This window comes from Strongylocentrotus purpuratus, unplaced genomic scaffold (assembly GCF_000002235.5).
Source record: "Strongylocentrotus purpuratus isolate Spur 01 unplaced genomic scaffold, Spur_5.0 spur5_scaffold_6, whole genome shotgun sequence".
NCBI classification, from domain to species: Eukaryota; Metazoa; Echinodermata; class Echinoidea; order Camarodonta; family Strongylocentrotidae; genus Strongylocentrotus; species Strongylocentrotus purpuratus.
In genome coordinates, this window is record NW_022145612.1 from 373,645 (window position 1) to 394,593 (window position 20,949).

General features: G+C 37.5%; 1 protein-coding gene across 4 annotated transcripts in view; it reads left to right on the top strand.

The window, feature by feature from the left end:
• The window catches only part of LOC580371 (zinc finger protein GLI3), a 75,163-nt gene extending 57,616 nt beyond the window's left edge, over positions 1–17,547 (top strand). For all 4 annotated transcript variants that reach the window (XM_031000536.1, XM_031000537.1, XM_031000538.1 and 1 more), the window contains 10 exons: positions 1,048–1,250; positions 3,369–3,515; positions 3,902–4,181; positions 4,798–4,999; positions 9,623–9,886; positions 10,529–10,678; positions 11,222–11,386; positions 11,931–12,191; positions 12,739–13,201; positions 14,754–17,547. In XM_031000536.1, the coding sequence (XP_030856396.1) occupies positions 1,048–1,250; positions 3,369–3,515; positions 3,902–4,181; positions 4,798–4,999; positions 9,623–9,886; positions 10,529–10,678; positions 11,222–11,386; positions 11,931–12,191; positions 12,739–13,201; positions 14,754–16,417 (3,799 nt within the window). In that variant the 3' untranslated portion in view covers positions 16,418–17,547. The remainder of the gene's footprint in view (positions 1–1,047; positions 1,251–3,368; positions 3,516–3,901; positions 4,182–4,797; positions 5,000–9,622; positions 9,887–10,528; positions 10,679–11,221; positions 11,387–11,930; positions 12,192–12,738; positions 13,202–14,753) is intronic.
• Positions 17,548–20,949: the final 3,402 nt, after the last annotated feature.

The window sequence follows — 20,949 nt, forward strand, 5'->3', positions numbered from 1 at the left end:
CAGAGCTTCATATGAACTTGTTTTTATGGGGGTTCCAAATGAAATGGTTGGTGTTCACTACTGCACTAGAGCTCTGTTAATGTCAAGTCTTGATTAAGAAATGAGAAATTGGAGCTGACCCAATTATTTCAAATCTTATAATGCCAAAATGACTAGGAGTGGGAATTGCTGTTGTTTTGTTGTTAATGTTTCCATTCATGTTGTCCTCCATTGACCATTGACAGTGCTTAGGTTTGCATTTTAAAGTAGATTAACTACCGGTAATTAGACTTTTAATTCATAATGAAGCATGAACTGTGTGGGATGGATACAGCATCATACACAGTACATTCCTTCATTCAGCCTCATGACAGCTCTGTTCAGTAGACCAGACTGTTTGAGGGAGGCTACATTTGGTCGTCATTTTTTCAAATCTTATAAGTATTTTGTTAGAGACAATCCTGTCTAGACTGAATGACGACTATTGGCTTGCATTCTGTGGATGTAAAGACCCTTGTTATATATTTTGTCTCAAATGTTAGTCTTAGAAATATTTGAATGATTATTCTCACACCATCAGACCTTGAAGGCTTATGATCATTAAAGCATGGACCTAGGTCCATGATTAAACGTATGTGTGGCATGTATCAGCCCTGTGGCAAATCACTTGGCATCTCAAGTGTCATTCTCTTTTTCTTTTCAAATAAACTGTTACATGATGGTCAGCAGCCTTTTTATTCTCACAAATAAACTGTTACATGATGGTCAGCAGCCTTTTTATTCTCACAAATAAACTGTTACATGATGGTCAGCAGCCTTTTTATTCTCACAAATAAACAACAACAACTATGTTCAACCTCAATAACAATGATTTGAAATCTGGTGCATTTTCGTTATATTTCTTTTGTTTCAGCTGTACATACACTAATGAACTCTATTGATCCATAGATTTCTTCACTGCCTTTATCACAGTATCTTCTGTATATCTTCTTTTTTAAATATTATTCATTCCTGTGTATTGTAACAATCACCTATTAATATTGATGTGTTTCTCTTTTCTGATTGCAGCCATACCCCCGGCAGTAGTCCAGTACTATCTGATGTATCATTAATCCGTCTCACACCTCAGCGTAGTGGGCTAGGCAGCCTTGCTGAGAGTCCTATCTATCCTTACTATGCAGTGCCTCAGTATGTAGATCACCTACATGGTAGCCCGGCTCTATCAATGTTATCACATGCGAGAGGTCTTAGTCCCACAGGCTCAAACTCAGGTCAGTCTACTTCATATACCACTTCATATAGCACTTCATATAGCACTTCATATAACACAGTCTCCTTTCATACAGATGTATGTTTTCCCTTCTCATTCAACCAGTATTGCAAATTTGCTTATAGTCAGTATTGTTGTGGAAAAAGCAACATCTTGTCCACTTGAAGTTCAAGTATTAACTCTTTGCCCGCCACGTTCGGCTAGCGGAACATACAGCGGGCTGCCAACTTCGACTCAAGTCACATTTCATTCACAATACACACGGAACGCATTTAATTCTATTGTACGCACACACACACAATAGTAACGCGTGCTTCGCATTGTATACACATCACACTTCATTGCACCGCTTTCGCAGACATTGTTTACATTGACATTTTCCGAGAAAAATTGAGTTTTTGAAACTGCTTTTGCAAATATTCTGATGAGCTAGGATGGCCCCTATTAGGAGGAGACGGGACTTCTTCACGGCTGATCAGGTACGAGAACTTGTGATGGACCCTGTTCCAACAGCCGACTCTGATTCAGAGGAGAGCGAGACTGACTCTGACGAGGAAGATGAGCCTGGTCCCACACGTACACTTTTGCGTAATCCCACTGTATCTTCTCATCCTCACTTTCTCTTTCTGCCTTTCTTTCTCTGTCTGCCTATCTGTCTTTCTCTCTCCGTGTCTCTTCTTATTTATATCTTTATCTGCCTATCTCTTTCTTCTTCCCCCCCCCCCTCTATCTCTATCTTCTCACTCTCACTTTCTGTATCTGCCTGTCTCTTTCTTCCTCCCCTCTCTCTGCCTCTCTCTATCTTGTTCTCACTCTCATTATCTCAACCTGCCTCTGTCTTTCTCTGTCTGCCTATCTGTCTTTCTCTCTCCGTGTCTCTTCTTATTTATATCCCTATCTGCCTGTCTCTTTCTTCTTCCCCTCCCCCTCTATCTCTATCTTCTCACTCTCATTTTCTGTATCTGCTTATATCTCTTTCTTTCTCTCTCTCTCTCTCTATCTCTCCCTGTCTCTTCTTATTTCTTTCCCAATCTGCCTGTCTCTTCATTCTTATTCTCTTTCTTTCTCTCTCCCTCTCTCTGTCTACCTCTTGTTATAATGAACATGTCAATATGAGACTACATATGTAGACGAATATATTTTATTCTTATTTATTATACATCAGCTTTCTACAATTCATAACTTAGTACATGTTTCAAGCATACATTATGTTCATGGCTTGCCTTATTAGTGTAGAAAATCAATAAGTTCTTCTATTCATTTCTTTCAATTCTAATAGCTTGCACAGCCTTGCAAGTAATAATAGAATGTTACACCATCTTACCTACAGACACAATAAAGGTCATCAAAGTACAATCAAGAGACAGGAAGTCTATTCAAAAGTACCCAGGGTCAATTTCAATAGGAGATTAGTTCATTGTCGGCTTACTCTTTATTCAATCCTAAATTACCAGGCTCATTGTGACCCTCAACACATGAATTTGGTATGTAGTGAAAGCTCATGAATACATCTTTTCAATGAACTAACTCAGGACATAAACCTCCATAACAAAGTATTAGATATAAGAGGTATAGAATACCCTTCTAAACGAAAACTTGGATACAAAATGTATAGTTGATAATCTCAAAATTTATGATAATATACATTACAAAAATGATACCATTGGCAAGACTATTACTTTCTATACAATATTGCTACACAAAGTTTTTCATTACAGTACTCCAATCAAAAGTTATTGCGAGTTGAATAAGCATAGTCCATGCAGAACCCCTCCTAAGGTGGCACCCTAAAAACAATGTGGCACAGGGGGGATTGTGTACGTGGCGGGCAAAGAGTTAAGTTAGTGTCCTAGAGTTTTACCCAGCATATGAACAAGAGAAACATCTTCTCAATAGGCAAGAAAAGCTCATTATTTACCTTTGAAATGTATGTATTAAATGATGTGCTTTTTCTGTTAAACTTGATCTTGTATTATGTCATTTTTATTGTGATATTTACATATTAGTATTTCATTATAATCTGATAACGTTAAATTTTAATAGTAGTAAAAAAAAAAAATGATATAATAGATATGTTGGGTAGTGTAGTTGGTTATTGCATGTTTTGTTTATATTTAAGGAGGTGATTTAGGACCGCGAGCCACCCCAGGTAGTTACATTCCCCAGCTTTCATATGGTCATGGTGTATCAACAGACCTGTATAGTCATCCACCCAGTACTGCAGGGAGCATTGAACATCCAGCATTGGACTTCAGCTCAGTCGAAGGTACATGTGCTGATGGTTGAGAGGAATTATGAAAGTGTTAATCTTGATAGTGGTGGTAGTGGTAGCATTGTTCATGGAGGTTTAGGTGGTGGTGGTTATGGTTAAGATCATGGTGGTGGTGAAGGGGAGGGGGAGGGGGGGGGGAATGATGATGGTGATGGCAGCAATTGTGGTAGTATTGACGATTGTGATGGCAATAAAAATCAGGTTTACTTTGAAGTGAGTTTCACGAGATGATCTATAATTAATTTAATTCATGATGAAAATTATGAAGATTATAACCTAGTGTTGTTGTAATACCTACATCCTAAAGCGTGCATTTGGAAGACATTGATATGAAGTAAAAGACACTAGAAAGGATTATAAAACTTTTTTTTTTGCATCAGGTTCCAGATTCTCAAGTCCGAGACCAGGAGCTCGTATGAGTAGAAAGCGTGCCCTCTCCATCTCTCCACTCTTCAATGAGTCCATAGATATTAATGCTATGATACGCACTTCACCAAACTCTCTGGTAGCGTATGTGAATAATTCTCGTAGCTCTTCAGCTGCTAGTGGTTCTTATGGTCATCTATCAGCTGGTACAGTAAGTCCAGTCAATTGGAATCATCCTGTTACACCTCTAGCACATCTACATCATCTTCAACAGCAGCTCATTAGACATCACAGGTAAATCAGTAGGGAAAAGAGACTTTAACTTAACCTACTGATTAATGAATAACCTCATTCTCATAAGTTTTAGTACAGGAGCCTCCCAGTTCAAATAGGCAAAGGCTATATCAGATTAGACAATGGATTATTTTTTGTAGTTCAGCTTGTATGGTAGCATAGTAAAGGTTGACATTTCAAGATTTTTCACAAAAACTTTCATGACGTATTTTAAATTTCTGAAATGATTGATAATATTTGTGTTTAAGTTTTAACACAATTTATCACTTTCAGTGTTGACAACCAGAAAGATAAACCGGGATGTGTCTGCCAGTACAAAAGTGCAATAAAAGTATTTTCAAGTTGATGTTTGTCAACATATGCTAGAGATAAATGATGTTGGTATATTTTCAATAGACATTGGAGACTAGTTTGCCACTGGATAAGTGAGTTCTCTCCCCTTCCCCCCCCCCCCCCCCCCCCCAATAGAAATATGTTGAGTCTGAAATATACAACACTCCGACGCTACCCTCATTTGCATCCTATACTCCTATTGAAGTTATTTGTTTTTAAAATATAAATAAATGTCATAAAGGGTATTTGCAATATTGTGTTCCATTTTGTTGTATTTTGTACAGGGTTTTACTGGGGCGGGGTACCTACCAACCAACGTGCCCCCTCCCCAGCATCCTGCCATGGCTACACTATTAGCAAGAGCTCATGGTCAGCAGCAACAGCAGCAGAGTGTGGCGGGTCCTGATCCTCACTCTGTAGTACCCCCTACACATAACAACAACCATTCCAAGAAGGCTGCAGAGTTTGAGCATCATATCCCTCAGGTAATGCATTATTATCATCGCTTCTATGAGTAGTCCAGTAAGGGTTGATGTGTTGTAACCAAGTGATTGAACCCTTTTGACATGAGATTCATGGGTTTAAGCCCAGGCATGACACTAACTAGCATCATACCTTCAAACAATCTACATCTACATCTCTCTGCCTAGGTGTAGGCTGTAGGTACCTGCTATTTTATGAAGCCTACCTAAATCCAGGGTAATGTTGGAATTTCTGGAGCAGATTGCTTGATGGCACAAGAAATCAGTATTATCATAATCATAGCATGATGTACATCTCTTGTTTAGTGATACAGTTACAACTATTTCTATATACTCCCCTTTCTGATCTGTTTATACTCAACTTGAGTTTTAACCAGTGGCAACTACTAACATGAGATGTAGGGAATGTGTAGCTATGATTAGCTTAAGACAATTCGCATTTCTCTCAATTGTCTGTGAAACCGATCACTTGCACTAATTAAGCAATATTTGCATGATTCATGTTTCCCTATGGAGATGAAGAATCTCTAACCTTGTTATCAATAGATAAGGTTGAGTTCTAGTCATGCGATTGCATTGTGAAAGAAACAGCGTGGAATCCATCACAAAAAGTTGATCATGTAGCGTAAGTATTGGTGTGTACTGTAGGGTTCATCAAAACAATAAGAAATTTGGCCCATTTGGCCAAGCACTTTACACAGAAAGATGTATATAGGACTACATAAACATGTGGCATAAAAATTGGGCCTCATTTGTAAGCCGTTACTTGTCATATTTAGAATCTGAAGGCATTTGAAGAGCCATGCTTTTCAGGTAACATTGTTTTCTCTGATGTTCTTCCACACTTGCATAATAACAATGACAACGCAAGAACTCAACTTTCTCTTTAATTTTTGTTCCATATTAAAAAAAAAGAAGAAGGATGTGCATGTATTTCTATTGCTTAATTTATCTCATCTCAAAGAAAAGAGTTGATTTAGCAAAAGCATTGCAATCAATGTTGTATTCATATTCCATATTACAACTTAGTGAATTAATGTTGTACGTACATTGACACAAGATGGCGCTGTTCATTATTATTGGCTAGTGGACTTTGAGCTTCTTGTGCTAATGGAAAAGATCATAGATTAATCTTTTAAATCCACTTCCCAGTTAGGAATAAACTTGTATTTCTTCCAAATTGATTAAAAAATTGGCTGAATGAATGAAACAGTCTAACATTGAGATACATTGTATTATGGTGGGTATCATTCTTCAGTCAATTCTTTGGTTTGGAAAAGAACACGTAATAAGCTGCTCTTCATCTCCTCATTCAAACACGTAATAAGCTGCTCTTCATCTCCTCATTCAAATTTAATTAAGCTTGACATATTTCAAATACGATTTTGATTTCAGAGCACCAATTATCTTAATATTCTTGTAATTACCTTCTTTTCAACCTGAATAAAGCACTCTTACCCTGTTCATGAGTTGGTAACACAGGAATGAAATGAGACACTTAATACCTTAATTACTTTACATTTTTAAGAATTTCTGGATAATAAACAGCAAACTGAAGAAGTTATTGAGTCTAGAATTGTACTTGATTTGGCCAGTGATTTGAATTGTTTGGTTTGACTTCAACACTAGATTGGGCTTATCACTCTTCATCTTGTAGAGTCGCATTGGTTTATTATTGATACTCTTTTATTTGAGTTATATCTTGAGAAGGTGATCAATTTTGTCTGTTGATATTTCTTTTTCATTCCAATATCTTATTTCATTTTTTGTATTGATCAATTATTAAAATTAGAAGACAATCAATGAACAATCTTTGGATACTTTACAAAACTTTGAGTGACTGAAAATAGTGAGAAAATGTTACAGTTACATTACTAAAAATAATAATTTGCTCTTTTAATGGGGAGGAGAAGAAACTTGATAAATTTCTGGGAGCATGAATTCAGAAAATTCAGAAAATTACATGTTTAATCCAGGGTTACTTAGTAGAATTATCCATATTGAAAATGACACTTTCTGATGGAAGTCAGTTATGATGTGAATTATTTCATTTTTCCCCCTTTATTTTTTGCCTTCTTGATGGATGGTAATGTGCGTAATACATTCCTCAGGGGTGGTACGTGTTTTGGCCATAAAAACTATCCTTCTATTCCCTGGGTATATCATCAGAGTTATGAGCATAACAGACTTCCTCTCCAACCTCAACAAATGTGTTTGGAAAATATGAAACTAGGAGGAAGTGGGACAAAGAAAAAAATAGGTGTCAAAATGAGCAAAGTGGCGGAAATTGTTATAGACTGAGAGGGCAAATATTTAGAATGGTGGCCACTTGGTGGCAAGCGCCAAATGAGGGATTAAGGTTGCATCTCTCTGGGGAGTCGTTAATGTGGTTCATTCTCGTTCATTCATGTTACAGAATGTGCTTGAGAAGCATGTGCATGACACTTAGTCATATTTTCTTTCTAGCCATTTACTCTTTGCTTCTCTCCCATTCTTTTTCTAAGTATCTCACTCCCCTCCCCCGCCCCCCCCCCCCCCTTAAGATTTATACTCTTATACCTTTCTCTCTCTTGATGCTTTTGTTGTTGTTGTGATAAGCTTATTTTCAGTAAGTTTATATACAAGAAACAAAGTTAATTCACGCCCTGAGTGATAATGGCTTGGAAAGTCAAACATTTTAGAGATCCTTACTTCACAAAAGAGCTCTGGCTCTCCTCTTACTCAGCCCTTCTTCATTCGTACCATCCTAGATGTAAGACTGCACTGGCTAAAAGTACTTGCGACCCTTCAGGACTCTGAGGAGAAAGTTGTGGTTAGAGCTATTGGTAGAAAAGGGTGTTAATGTGTCCTGTGGCTCCCTAATTTCCCGTCTTGTTTTCCAGCTCCATGTTGCTTAGATGCCTATTGTTGGTTAAATGATTGGACTTCTAACCACATTCATGATATGTATTTCCTCCGTTAAGCCCTACTTTCCCTTTCCTTACACATTACAGTCCAACTCACTGAAATGGTTTCGACATTTCGGTTTTTCGGCTTTAAAACCTTCATCGTGATTGGCTGATGTTGTACAAGTGGAAATATAAATCTGTAGAGACCCAGCCACAATCAAGATGTAATTTGATGACGTGTTAACTGCTTGAAGAACATCTATCATGCATTCCTATGGGGCTTTTAATCAGATAATGTCTTTTAATTTGTCACAGAGGAGTTTAACCAGAAGTTCTTCATAAAATGAGAGTTTAGTAGCAAGTGTTTCGGTAGACGAAGGATTCGGTTACGAGGGTGGTGACTGTAAATTTTGTCTCTTATGAATTTGCATAAAAAGCTCGAGAGCCCTTTGACCCAATGTAACCCGTATGTTGGATCGGTTGAAGCTGAAATAATTTGCGAAAAGATTTCACATCCATTTGGTTACCTCAGGTAATTAGTCGTCATCATGATTTTCTGTCAAACATGATTTTTATTAGAATTGCTTTTATATATCCAGTTTTAATGAGTTAGTAATTTGTGGTTTGAAAATGTTGGTAAAACAGGCAAGCTTTCATGCCCTTAACTCGGCGTTTGACGCGTCCAAATAATTTGTGTACATATGGGACTGTAACTGAAGAAAATGTCCATTATGGCAGCCAATTGTGTGTGGAATCTTGAATGTTTGTTGCTCTGTTTGTGAACCTGAATGACATTATTCATTGAATTACAATTAGTGCCCCGGGACCCATTCAAATCTAGTTTATTCAAGAATACATATTGATATATTAAACACTTTCTCCTTTTAAGTACGTCATATTATTCGACAGATGGCATTCAGTGCAGGGCATCGTATGTTTGGCTGTCATTTTTTGTCTGTTATATAGATTTTGAAAGTTTTGCAGGACAGGGCAATGAACTCGATATGAACACATATGGATCATGTTTGAAGAAAAGCCTCTTTTCATGTTACATTACTCATGTTAACATTATCAATCAATTGTAAAATATTGTATTATTCTTATTCTTAATGATGAGTTCTGTGAGAATACCATGCCGGATAAACATTAACAAGTAAGGTTATAATCTCTCTTCTGAATTCATTACTGAAGTTTGAAAACAATTTGATATATGGGATATCAATAATTGAGTGACTAAGCCAATTTTTGGACTAATATAACACCAAAATGCAGTCATTTGATGGGTGTAATATTGTTTTATATTCAATTTAAATGCATTGCTTAAGCCTCAGTCACAAATGCCATTACAAACTGCTACGAAAGCTGTACGAACGATTTTCACACCATGAAAATTCAGGAAGACCATGGAAAAACAGGGAGATTCGTACAAAAGTATCGTTCGTACGAACCATTGTGACTGTAGCTTAAAAGAGTGTAATCCTATATTATGGACTGTATAGCATTTAACGATTTAAAGACACAGTATTATTCTTAGCACTGATAAGTGTAATTGCTGTGTTGGTAATGGGTTAAATGATAACTAAATGGAGTCAAATATTCAAAAGGATATGTAAAAGAAAATTTTATGAAAGGAAGTGGTTGCATACAATATTGAACTGTAGACAAGACGACAAGTAAACATGAGACGTACAGTGCATAAGTTTATTTAACCAGTTATCTTTGTGTTTACTATGAGCAGGTTAGCAAGCAAGTAACTGAGCCTAATAACAACCAAGTGACAAGCAGTGTGGATTTAGACAATCATCAAAGCAAAGGAATGGATGATCCTAATACTGTCTCCTCTACATCTCATATGGAGGGTTCTCCTTCAGCTCCAGCTCCAGGTGGAGATCATCGAGATGATGATGGAGCTCATGGTGGAGAAGAAGATATCCCGGTAGTAACAGATTGTGAATGGGATGACTGTCATAGGAAGTTTGATACCCTAGATCAACTTGTTCAGGTACAACTATACTCTTAAAGATAAAGACCAGTTGTGGTCATGCGATTGCATTGTGAAAGAAACGTTGTGGAATCGATTAGAAAAGGTTGATCATCTAGCATATAAATTGGTGTGTACTGCAAGGTTCTGGAATCACCAAAATGATAAGAAATGTGGCCCAGTCTTGGTAAAGTTACAAGCACTGTCCACAGAAAGTGTATTTGGGACTACGCACACGTGTGCGACACGTGCGTTATATCTATCAGGTCCAAATAGATATAATAATTTACCAAATATATCAAGTAGTAGGCGGTTTCTCGGCAAAATTTGTATGATCACGTATTAGTCAAAACATATTCTTTCACATGAAAAAAATGCTCTTTACCTTTAACCTCTTCATAAAGCCACTTTAAAAAGTACATTGGGATGCTATTATGTGGATCTTCTTTAGAGTGGGATTTCTGAAAGGGTGATTTGCTTGTTTCCCCCTCTCCCCCCCTCTCTCTTTTCAGCTTTTAAGAGATGAGTTACTACCTGCTTACTTTAAAGTGAAACATCCCCCCCCCCTCCCCTTTGTCTCTGTCAACGTCACCTTGTCAACATTACAAGTATGATAACCATTTATTCTTCTTTTTGTTGAAATTTGTTTGTAACTTGCTACAGCATATCAACAATGATCACATCCATAACGAGCGTAAGGAGTTTATCTGTCATTGGCGTGATTGCATTCGGGAGGAGAAACCTTTCAAAGCTCAGTACATGCTGGTCGTTCATATGAGAAGACATACAGGAGAGAAACCTCATAAATGTAGTGTAAGTAGCAATCAAAAGATAAGACTAATTTCAGTATTTAACAATGATTCATTTTAGTTTCAAGTTCCAATTTATTTTTCAACTGACAGAAGTTATTTTTGGGTTCTTAATCTTGTCATAGAGTGACAGTCAATAAATATATCAATGTACTTGACACCATAGTTTGTCATACATTCCTTATTGTCATGTTTTGTAGGTACTTCTTTAATCAATTTTGATTGTATTCCTGGGGTGAATAGTTGTAAATCCATGTGGTAAGAAAATTCACTGGAATGGTTTTAGTAAAGAAGTGATGATGAATATAGATTGAAAGTGATTTTGCCTTTGTTTGGTATATACCCACTGTCTTTTGCATCCCCATTGGTGAACCAAATTGAATAAGGTGAATTGTATGTGAATACAATACCCCAAATCAGGTAATTGTTTTTGTAAATATTGTCTTTATTGTTACTTATGACTGGTGATTGTTTTGTCATTTGTATAGTTCAGATCTTACTTTCTTCATGATGTGATATAATGATTGTTTTATTCTAAATTGTATAGTTTGAAGGATGTTACAAAGCTTACTCTCGACTTGAGAACCTCAAGACTCATCTTCGATCCCATACCGGTGAGAGACCGTATGTCTGTGAGTTCCAGGGATGTACCAAAGCCTTCTCTAATGCATCAGATCGAGCTAAACATCAGAACAGAACTCACTCCAATGCAGTAAGTACTTATTGCATTAAGTATTCTCTTAAGATCAGAAACTTTCCCTGGTATATAATGTTTGTAAACTTTGCAAGTGGTTGAGATTTGCAAAAATGACATGCTGCAAAATAATCATCTCACAAAACTTCTCGAGCTTGAGCTACAGCATGCAGGATAACCCTTTGCAGAATAGCCTTATCTATGTACTTCTCTGAAGTCAATATATGTATGGTTGTATTATCAAAATAGTGATATTGATAAAGAGATAAGAGCAGCGAATTGGTAACGTGTGTATTAAGTCATAGGCAGTCAAAGGTTTGCCTGATGTGAGTCTGACAGCATGTCCATGTGTCCTGTATAAGTACAACAGGATACTAGCCTTACTGTTTGATATGAAAAGGATGAATGATGGCTTCAATTAAATTCAATTCAATTCAATTCAAATCTCCAAGCAGTGCAGGTGCTCTCCATGCATAGCTGAAAGCTTCTGATTTTGTTCAAACCATTAGTTTGTTTGTCCTGTGTTATCAATTACAATCATTCTTTTATTTCTTTTCTGCAGAAACCTTATGCATGTAAGATAACTGGGTGCACTAAGCGATACACGGATCCCAGCTCACTACGCAAGCATGTGAAGACTGTACATGGACCAGAAGCTCATGTAACTAAACGACAACGAGGTGATAAACGTGATCCACCATCGGGGTCAGGTGGTGAGAAGGAAGGGCGTAAAGGAGATGACATGGATAAAAAGAGTCCAGGAGATGTTAAACCAATCACCAAAGCAATCTCTGTATCATCAAACTCAACCAATAACAACAGGGTAAGTTTGATACATTTCTTACGAGAGAAGACTCATAAAAACTTGCATGCCTTTGTGTAAGCATGTCAAGCTCAATTTGCATGATATCTCTGGGGTTTTAACCCTGTTATTGCAATGTATCCAAGCACAATTTGAGCCATTAACATGAAGTTCGGTATCAGTGTGCAGCACCGAAGTGGGACGAATTCATCAGATTAGATTAAAAGAAGGTCAAAGGTCAGCAAGTCAATTTACATGAAATTACAAGTTTTAAAAATTTGTTTTGACTAAATGAATGAAAATTTTAAAGCTATTTTAGATTTGAACTTAAAACATGTTACAAGTATGCATCAATGTAGGGAGACAAGTGATCAGATGTTGTGATTGTCAGGTCAAAGGTCAAAGATTATAACGATCAATTGACATGTTAGTAACAAGTATAGACTTTTTGTTCCCATCTTGATGTTCCAAGAATAATTCTAGACATTATCTTACCTGAATGTATGCGGAGGAGACAGTCACATTTGTCTTGTTTTGTGATATTTCACTCTTGTTTCTTTTCTTTTAGACAAAAGGTGTACCTCAGGAATGTCACACCAGTGCCCATCAAAGCGTCCATCTCAGCGCACCTGTCAATGATTACAGCTCCTCTCCACATAATGACAGTGGTGTAGAGATGAATGCTACCGGAGGAAGTATTGGAGACCTTACTAGCATTGACGATGAGAAACTGATCCAAGATGATCAGATCAGTTCTAATGTTGGAGACTTAGGAGATGGGATTGGCCATCGAGGAAGGATGGGTAGAAGAGGAGGAGGAGGGGGAAGGGGCAGTTTGACAGTGACGACAGCCCCCACCATCATTGGGAGGACAACAAGCCCCTTTATGGAGAGATCTATCAAGATCAAAGCAGGGATGAGTAGACCTACTCACAAAGCTAAGACAGGGGTACATATCTTACCTCAGATGCCTCCACCACCACCACCACCTCTTCAGCAGCAGCTACCACCTGTCATCAATAATAACAATCGTAAGTCTTAATAGTCCTACAGAGGTCTGTGGGTAGAATGTAATGAACATTAGCGTGCTCACTAATGCTACAGGGTACTCTACCTTTCAAGGGTAATGAACATGCCATTGCATACTTGTAAATATACTGCAATCTTTTGATTCTATTCCCCATTGGATGATTGAAAGCTAGATCATATAAAATACTCAAATCTCTTCCAAGAACCGTGACTAGCATTGGAGAGTCATTTGCAAATAGAACTTCATCTTTGAATATTCAGAAAATTGGTGCTCCTGAGTCAGGGTTTCATGAATTTTTATGGTAAGAATGTTGCCACAGATAATGGTTTTTAAAAAGAATTACTGCAGTTGAGTTTGCCAAATTGACTGTCAACCGAGACGACATCACATGAGAGTACAAATACCAATTTAGGGCTAGACCTAAAAGTGTTGTTGCCTTTTTGGGGGCCATCTTATTGACAGTCATTCTAATTAAAATTTATGTTTCCTGAATGAAACAAGTATATTTTTTGTTTTCTGAAACTTTTACAAAGTGAAATCCATATGATTTCTATAGGAGGAGCAAGGTCCTAATTACTAATGCTACGTTTACACTATGTTCCCGGCGACCACGGCAGCCCCGTTTGCCGAAACGTAGTGCGCCGTGGGATTTAGACCAATTTTATCTCTGGATTCAAGTTTTGTTACGTCTTGCCAAGTTTTCTCACGGTCTACCACGGTATCCGTGACGGGCCGTGGGGGGAATGGGGTGCTGAGTCCCGGAGGCTCCAAGGCGCACTACGGTTCGGCCCGCGTTCTACCACGGATACCAGAACGTTCCCTCCCGGCCCGTCACGTTCTGATGGGGTCCCTCACGTTTCCCACGTTCTGATCAAGGTCTGACACGTTTTTCACGTTCTGTCAAGGCTTTGTACGGATGAAACGTGGACGCAGGGCAGCTTTGGAGCACGTTTGTGCCGGCGGTATAAAAAGAAGGTCTCCCAAGCAATAGCAATCATAGTATTCTGAGACCTCGCGTTGTGTCAGACCGTAGTAGAACGCAACGCGCCGTAGCGTGCCGGGCGCTTAAACCGTCCCACTACGGACCACCCCCAAGTTTTGTTACGGCCTATTACGGACTGTCACGTTTTGTTACGTTCACCCCTGTTTATTACGGCCTAATAGGTTCCTCATCCGCACCGTGACTGCCGTGGCAAATTTTTTGGAAGTTTAAAAATCTGACACGGTATCCACGGCAATCACGGCCTGTCACGTTTGCCCATACGGTCCCCCGCGTTGTGTCACGTCAATCCCGTTTCGTCCACGGTGGCCTGAAACGTGGTTGCCGTGGCCACCGGGAACATAGTGTAAACGTAGCATAAGCTTTTGATTACCACAAGCACCCAGACATCAAATCATTGATGAGCCTCGAGTAATGCAGGGACTCGTGTTTGTGTCATTTTTCCTGTGACAGTAACTTAATCAGACTATTTAGCTGATGTAAGAATATCAGATGGCTTCTTAGATTTTTATTTGACTTCATTTGAGTTTTATTTGTTTGCTTTCTTTTGCAGATGGTATTGACTACAAGCCCAAGGCTCGTAACATTGAGAAACTGATCTTTGAGGAGCGTTGCGATAGCTCTCAGTCTATGACAGGCAATCTGGACAACCTGGGGAACAGACGAGGCAGTGACCATAGCACTGTCAGTTCGTATTTCAGTGGTAGGTCATCAGAGGCTTCCCCATTCTTCATGGGAAGTCAGTTCTCAAGCAGACGGTCAAGCCAGGCCAGTTCATACATGTCTTCAATGTCCTCAAGAAGAACATCTGGAGCATCACAGTGGTCTGGTCATATGGGTATGAACTCTCCCTATGACCCTATCTCTATTGGATCATCACGGAGATCGAGTGAAGCGAGTAGTCTGAATGGTCCAACAGGACTTCCAGGTTTAACACTGGCACAGCAACGCTCCCTGCAGGCTAGGTATGAACAGACTATAATGCAACAGAATAGTGGAGATGAAAGGTTTGGAATGACCCCTTCACCAATGCCACCTCCAGGTTATAGGAGATTGAGTGGTGTGGCCAGTATGCCACCCCATCCTCCAAGGACTCCTCTACCGAATGAGATTCCAGGAAATGAAATACGTAGAGGCAGTGAACCCATATCCTCTAACCAGAACTCACACATGAACAGGCGCTATAGCTCATTCAATAACAAGCAACCACTTCCACTACCAGAAAATATGAAGAATTTCAGACCTGCGTTCCACAACATTCATCATCCACCAACAATACATGAACAAGATGGAGGATCAGGAAGGGAGCAATGGCAGAACATCCCTCAGAATCACTATGAACATGGGACTATCCCTGAAGAGAGTATGGATACCGGTGGAAGTGGAGGACCAGAGGAGTTCATGTTCCCTGATGAGATGGTCCAATTTCTCGATGATCAATGTAAGCAGGAGATGCAATGGACTGGACAGAGACAGATGCCTGCTGGTGGTGGTGGTGGTGATGGTGGTAGAGGTTTCAATCAACCTCATGGTAACAACCATCCAGGTCATAACCAGATGCAAGGTGGTTACAACATGCAACGTAATACTCAAATGAACAATGGTGGTATGCAACTTGCAGCCCAGCAAGCTCAACAACAACAACAACAACAACAACAACACCACCAGCAGCAGCCAGTGTACAACTCACAAAACCCAGGATTCCCTCAGCATATGAAACAGGAGAATAGGCACATGGGTGGCCATCATCAACAGCAACATGTCAACTGCAGTATGCAACAACCTTCCACCATGGAAATGTCTCCAGGTTGCAACCAGGTTACCAGTACTGTGGATGCAATGAGCAACCCTTACAACCAGCAGCAACACCAGCAGCCGCCCCAGCAACAAGCACAACAGCTACCACAGCCACCCAGGCAGCCACCCAGGCAGCCACCACATGCTCCAATGGGAGCTATGGAATGTGAAAATGATCCCGTTGCAAACATGCTAGCAGCACTCAACTCTGATGCACTGGATCATGTTCAGCAGATAGTACCAGAAACCATGGAAAGTGAAACTGAGAATAAGATGCCATACAACTCACAGGGTGCTTCAGCAGGTTATCCTCAACAGGAGAATGTCGTCAATCCTACCATTTCTAATATGGCTGTTACTGACATGTCCTCTATGCTTACCTCCTTAGCAGAGGAAAATAGATTCCTTTCAATCATGTAAATCTCAGGGTCACATCTTCTAGGGTAGAGAGATCCAGACTTTCTTTCAAATTAAGCCCAAAGAAATGTGAACAAAATGCTGCTTAATGAGCTTCCAATTATTACTAGAAATGTCTGCAGATAAGATGGTACATGTAGTACCATACTCACTATGAAGTATACTACTTCTACTATAATTGTGGCCTTGTATGTAGTTCAAGACACAGATACAGACAAAGTAGGCTATAGCTTTATGTTTTCTTGTACCCTAAGAGGTTTGTTGTTAATGTGTGCTGCCTGTACAGACAGGCTGTCCCCCTTCTCTTGGTGGGTCTGTGTTTGTCTTATTTGAATGGCTGTTCCAGTTTGGCATCATTATTTACAGAGAACTACTTGCCAAAGGAAAGAATTTAAGACCCACATTAAGAAATGTTTTCATTTTAAACTCATAACAAATGATACATTTCATTCTTGATTATGTACAATTTGCCAATCCTTTGTTTGCTCGTTGTTGTATTTTTTGCGTGTGTATTTATTTTGATGTCATGAAAATAATGAAACATCACCTATTGTAATGTAATAGGTTTTTATTGTGAAGTGTGCTGCCTGGCCTGGACAGGGTCTGAAACCTCACTCTCTCCTATGAGAGGTGTCATAAGAGTTAGTTTAAAGGCTGTCCCAGTTTGCTATTACAAAATTATATCAGTATTAAAAGCCTTGAAACTTGTGTGCCTTTGTATTCTACACCGTGTGCTCCATCCAATTGATTCAATTTACTGATATGAACATTATAGGAAGTAAACATACTAAGTGAAGAATGTTTACTTTGAAAATATGGAATTCATAATCTACTTTGTCAAGATATTTTGTGCTTCCATTGAAAAGATGATTAAATAGAAAAAAATTCTGTTCATCAAAATACTTTGATTTTAGAATCATGTGTGTGCTCCCTCTATGGCACAATAAAATCTTCTCAAGATGTCAGAAGCAAACGTGATCTGAAGCAATTATTATGTATGAAGAATATTGCATGTACCTAAACTAGCCCTATGGGTTCAGGGGGGTGTTTCACAAAGATCCTAAGTTGAACTTATCTCTAAGTTGGACTTAAAATTTATGGGAAGCCATTAGCATCCTTGAAAATATTTTGTTTAATTTTTTTTTAGAAGGCATAAAATGTTGATTCAAATCATTCATATTTTCTATTATCATGGGAGATTTCATGTTCTTGATGTGGAATTGATGAAAAGTCTAAAATACTCCAATTTTTGCTTTTGAATATATTTCATTTTAAGGCTCCAATGGCTGTCCATACTTTTTAAGTCCAACTTAGTGTTAAGTTCTACTTAGGATCTTTGTGAAACACTCCCCTGGTAACATGTACACATTACAGTTACTTGAAAGATTTGAATACCAGTTTAACCTCAATAAACATGTGTGCTTCTAATAGATACACCAATGTTTGTATCTATGTATTGTGTGCTGTTATGTGCTGTGCTATGTATATTTTTACAAAGTGTAACAGTATTGTTTTTAATTTCCCTGTTAGTGAATGAGGTCTTAGATAAATGGGTATTTCCATGGAATATGAATATAAGCTTACAGTAGGACACCTTATGAACACCAATCATAAGTTATCACAAAACTGAAATATGTAAACAAAACAAAAGGGTTAAATAACAGTGATAATTCTCAGACTTGTCATGTTGAGCTCACTAGTAAAATTTAGGCTTCATTTATCAATGTAGATAACCATTATCTCTCCATTTGAGAAAAAAAACATGAATGTTTGATCAATAATGCTTGTATGATCAACATAAGTATTGCATTTGATACCAGCCAATTCAACATAGGATGTATTCAGATAACAAGTATTCAATATTAATCCTCATCGTCCAATTCAATTATACCCTTTGTGTTCATTCTACTTCAATGAATTTGCCAAAGAAAAGAACTTCAGACTGTATTCAATAACACATCAAGAAATGTTGTATTATGAACCCTAAAGGTATGAATTATGTACAGTTTGCCAACCCTTTATATTTGCTATGTGTTATTATTCTGTTATGAAGAAAATTCACCTGTGCAAATTGCAGTATAAATATCAAATTGTCAACAATGTATGAATGCCAAAAATATGAATGTAAGTTTGTGTGCTCTAAGATCATTTTGCAATGATGAGACAAGTATTCAGATAATGATAGAAATTGTTGCTTTTCACGGTGCTAATTTTTAAAACATGATGCCTTGTTACTATGTGCCTTTAAAGAATAACATTTATACAAACTTTGAATTTTATAAGATTTGGAAAGGATTTTCAATTGTAAATGTATTACAAATTTCCATTTTTAAATGTAGTCTTTGTGTGTGGTATGAAAGTAAAGATACTTTCAAAGTTGGGTTATGTGTCAGTAGTTAGTTCCAGTTTAAGCAACAAACATTAATAAATTATGCTCACTTATCCTAAATTTTCTTTGATTATCATGAATTTTAAATGGTTTTGAAGACTGCATACTATGGTGTAATCATAATGATGTAATCAATAAATTGAAAAATAAATGTTTTGAACAGTTATGTATAACCCAAGATGGGTTTATCTAGTAATTTAGATTTCAGACTTCAGTTATTTTTTAAGAAATAAATTCCTATTCTTATAATAATGTTGAATCAAGGAAAGAGATGATTGTACATGTACTGTCAATTTGAGTGGTCACTGACAGCATAGAACTTGTTTACCTTCACATTTCCTCATTGTCATATCTTGTAAATAACGAATGAAGTGTGTTAGTTTAGACCTGAACACTGTTAACAGTGGTTTTGTATATTAATGCCTCTCACTATATATTCATCAGTTGTTGTTCTTTTCCTTATTTGTGTATAATTGTAAATAGTATGTACCTCTACATGTATGTAGTATGTATGGTTGCATGTGTGATTACATACAGACAGGCTGAAAGAGATTTTTATTCATATTTTATGTTATTAGTTGTTTGTGTCTTCCTTCAATATTGTTTGTACTTGAGCATCCTTTAGAGCACACTTCAACAAAAACATGAAACAATGCAGTAATCGGTATATCTGAATCATCTGTGATTCAAAATGTGACATTATATTTCAAGTAATTTTTTAATTCAATTGTTCATGCATTTCATGTACATAAGTCTTCATGTTTTCTCACCCAGCAAATTGATTTATAAAGTGAATTGAGCGTACCTTCTCTCACCCAGCGAATTGATTTATGAATTGAATTGAGCGTACCTTCTCTTACCCAGCGAATTGATTTATGAATTGAATTGAGCGTACCTTCTCTCACCCAGCGAATTGATTTATGAATTGAATTGAGCGTACCTGAAATGTGTCAAAAGTAATGCAGTATTGGATCTAGAGAACCAGGATTTTTTTTTTTTTTTTTTTTTTTGGGGGGGGGGCATTGTGTGTGTGATTTATCTTTCAGTGTGGAAAGATAAAAAGAAATCTTTGCTTGAATTAAAGGTAATACAAAGTTTTGGTATGGGGTCATGAATTTGATTCAAATGAACATATTGGAAGCATATGCGATCCTACAATATTTAATTTCTAGAAATCCTTAGTGTTTTAGAGCCCAATTTTTTCAAAGTTGCTTATTGTAATAAACACTAGGTTTCACAATGGTAATGCAAATTTTAAATTTCATAATCCGATCCTGTTGAAATATTACCCAAACTTGGTATTACCTTTAAAAGACGATGCTGTATTTATCATCTCATTGTAATGAACAGTGGTGTGCAAAATAACACCTTCACAAATATTAGGACTTGAAGGGTTTAAAACAGAGAATCAGGCTATCCAGTATGCTCTTTGATTTTGAAATATAGAATTCAAAGGTAGTATCTAATGGTGAACAATACAATAGTACTGGCAAAGCCTTAAAACAAATGGTGTCCTAATTGCCCAAATATGAGGTTTTGGAAGTGCTGACATTAACAATCATGAAGTAAATATACATGTCTACATCCACCAAATATCTTCTATAGAAATGGTCATTTGAGCTCCAAAAAAAAAAAATCATTTCATTATAAGAGAATATTATTTTGAACCATTCTTATCCCGTATTTGTTATTGTTGTAAAACACTACAGTATTTGTAAAAGTCAAAATACAGAGTTTAAAGGTAATACAAAGTTTTGGTATGGGGTCATGAATTTGGTGCAAATGAACATATTGGAAGTATATGCGATACTACAATATTCAGTGATTGTTGTCGCGGTTGAAATTGAGTCGAAAGTTATGAAATTGTAGATAATAAACTCTTTGTTGTATAGCTCCCTCTCAAGGTCAAGACATTACTTAAGCTATAAAACAATGTTTCTTGACTAAAATCGACCGATTAGCTTTTCCCGTTTGGAAATTATATATCACAACTGCATGTTCTGAGATTTTCAAAGTCGCAGCTACCATTGTACGGCCGTAGGCGCTTTTCAAATTTTATCAACATTTACCGGGAGCACCGGTAAATGTTTATATTCAATTTTTCTCGAAAACAGACGTGTATTAGGGGCTAAATTTTCTAGTGCTT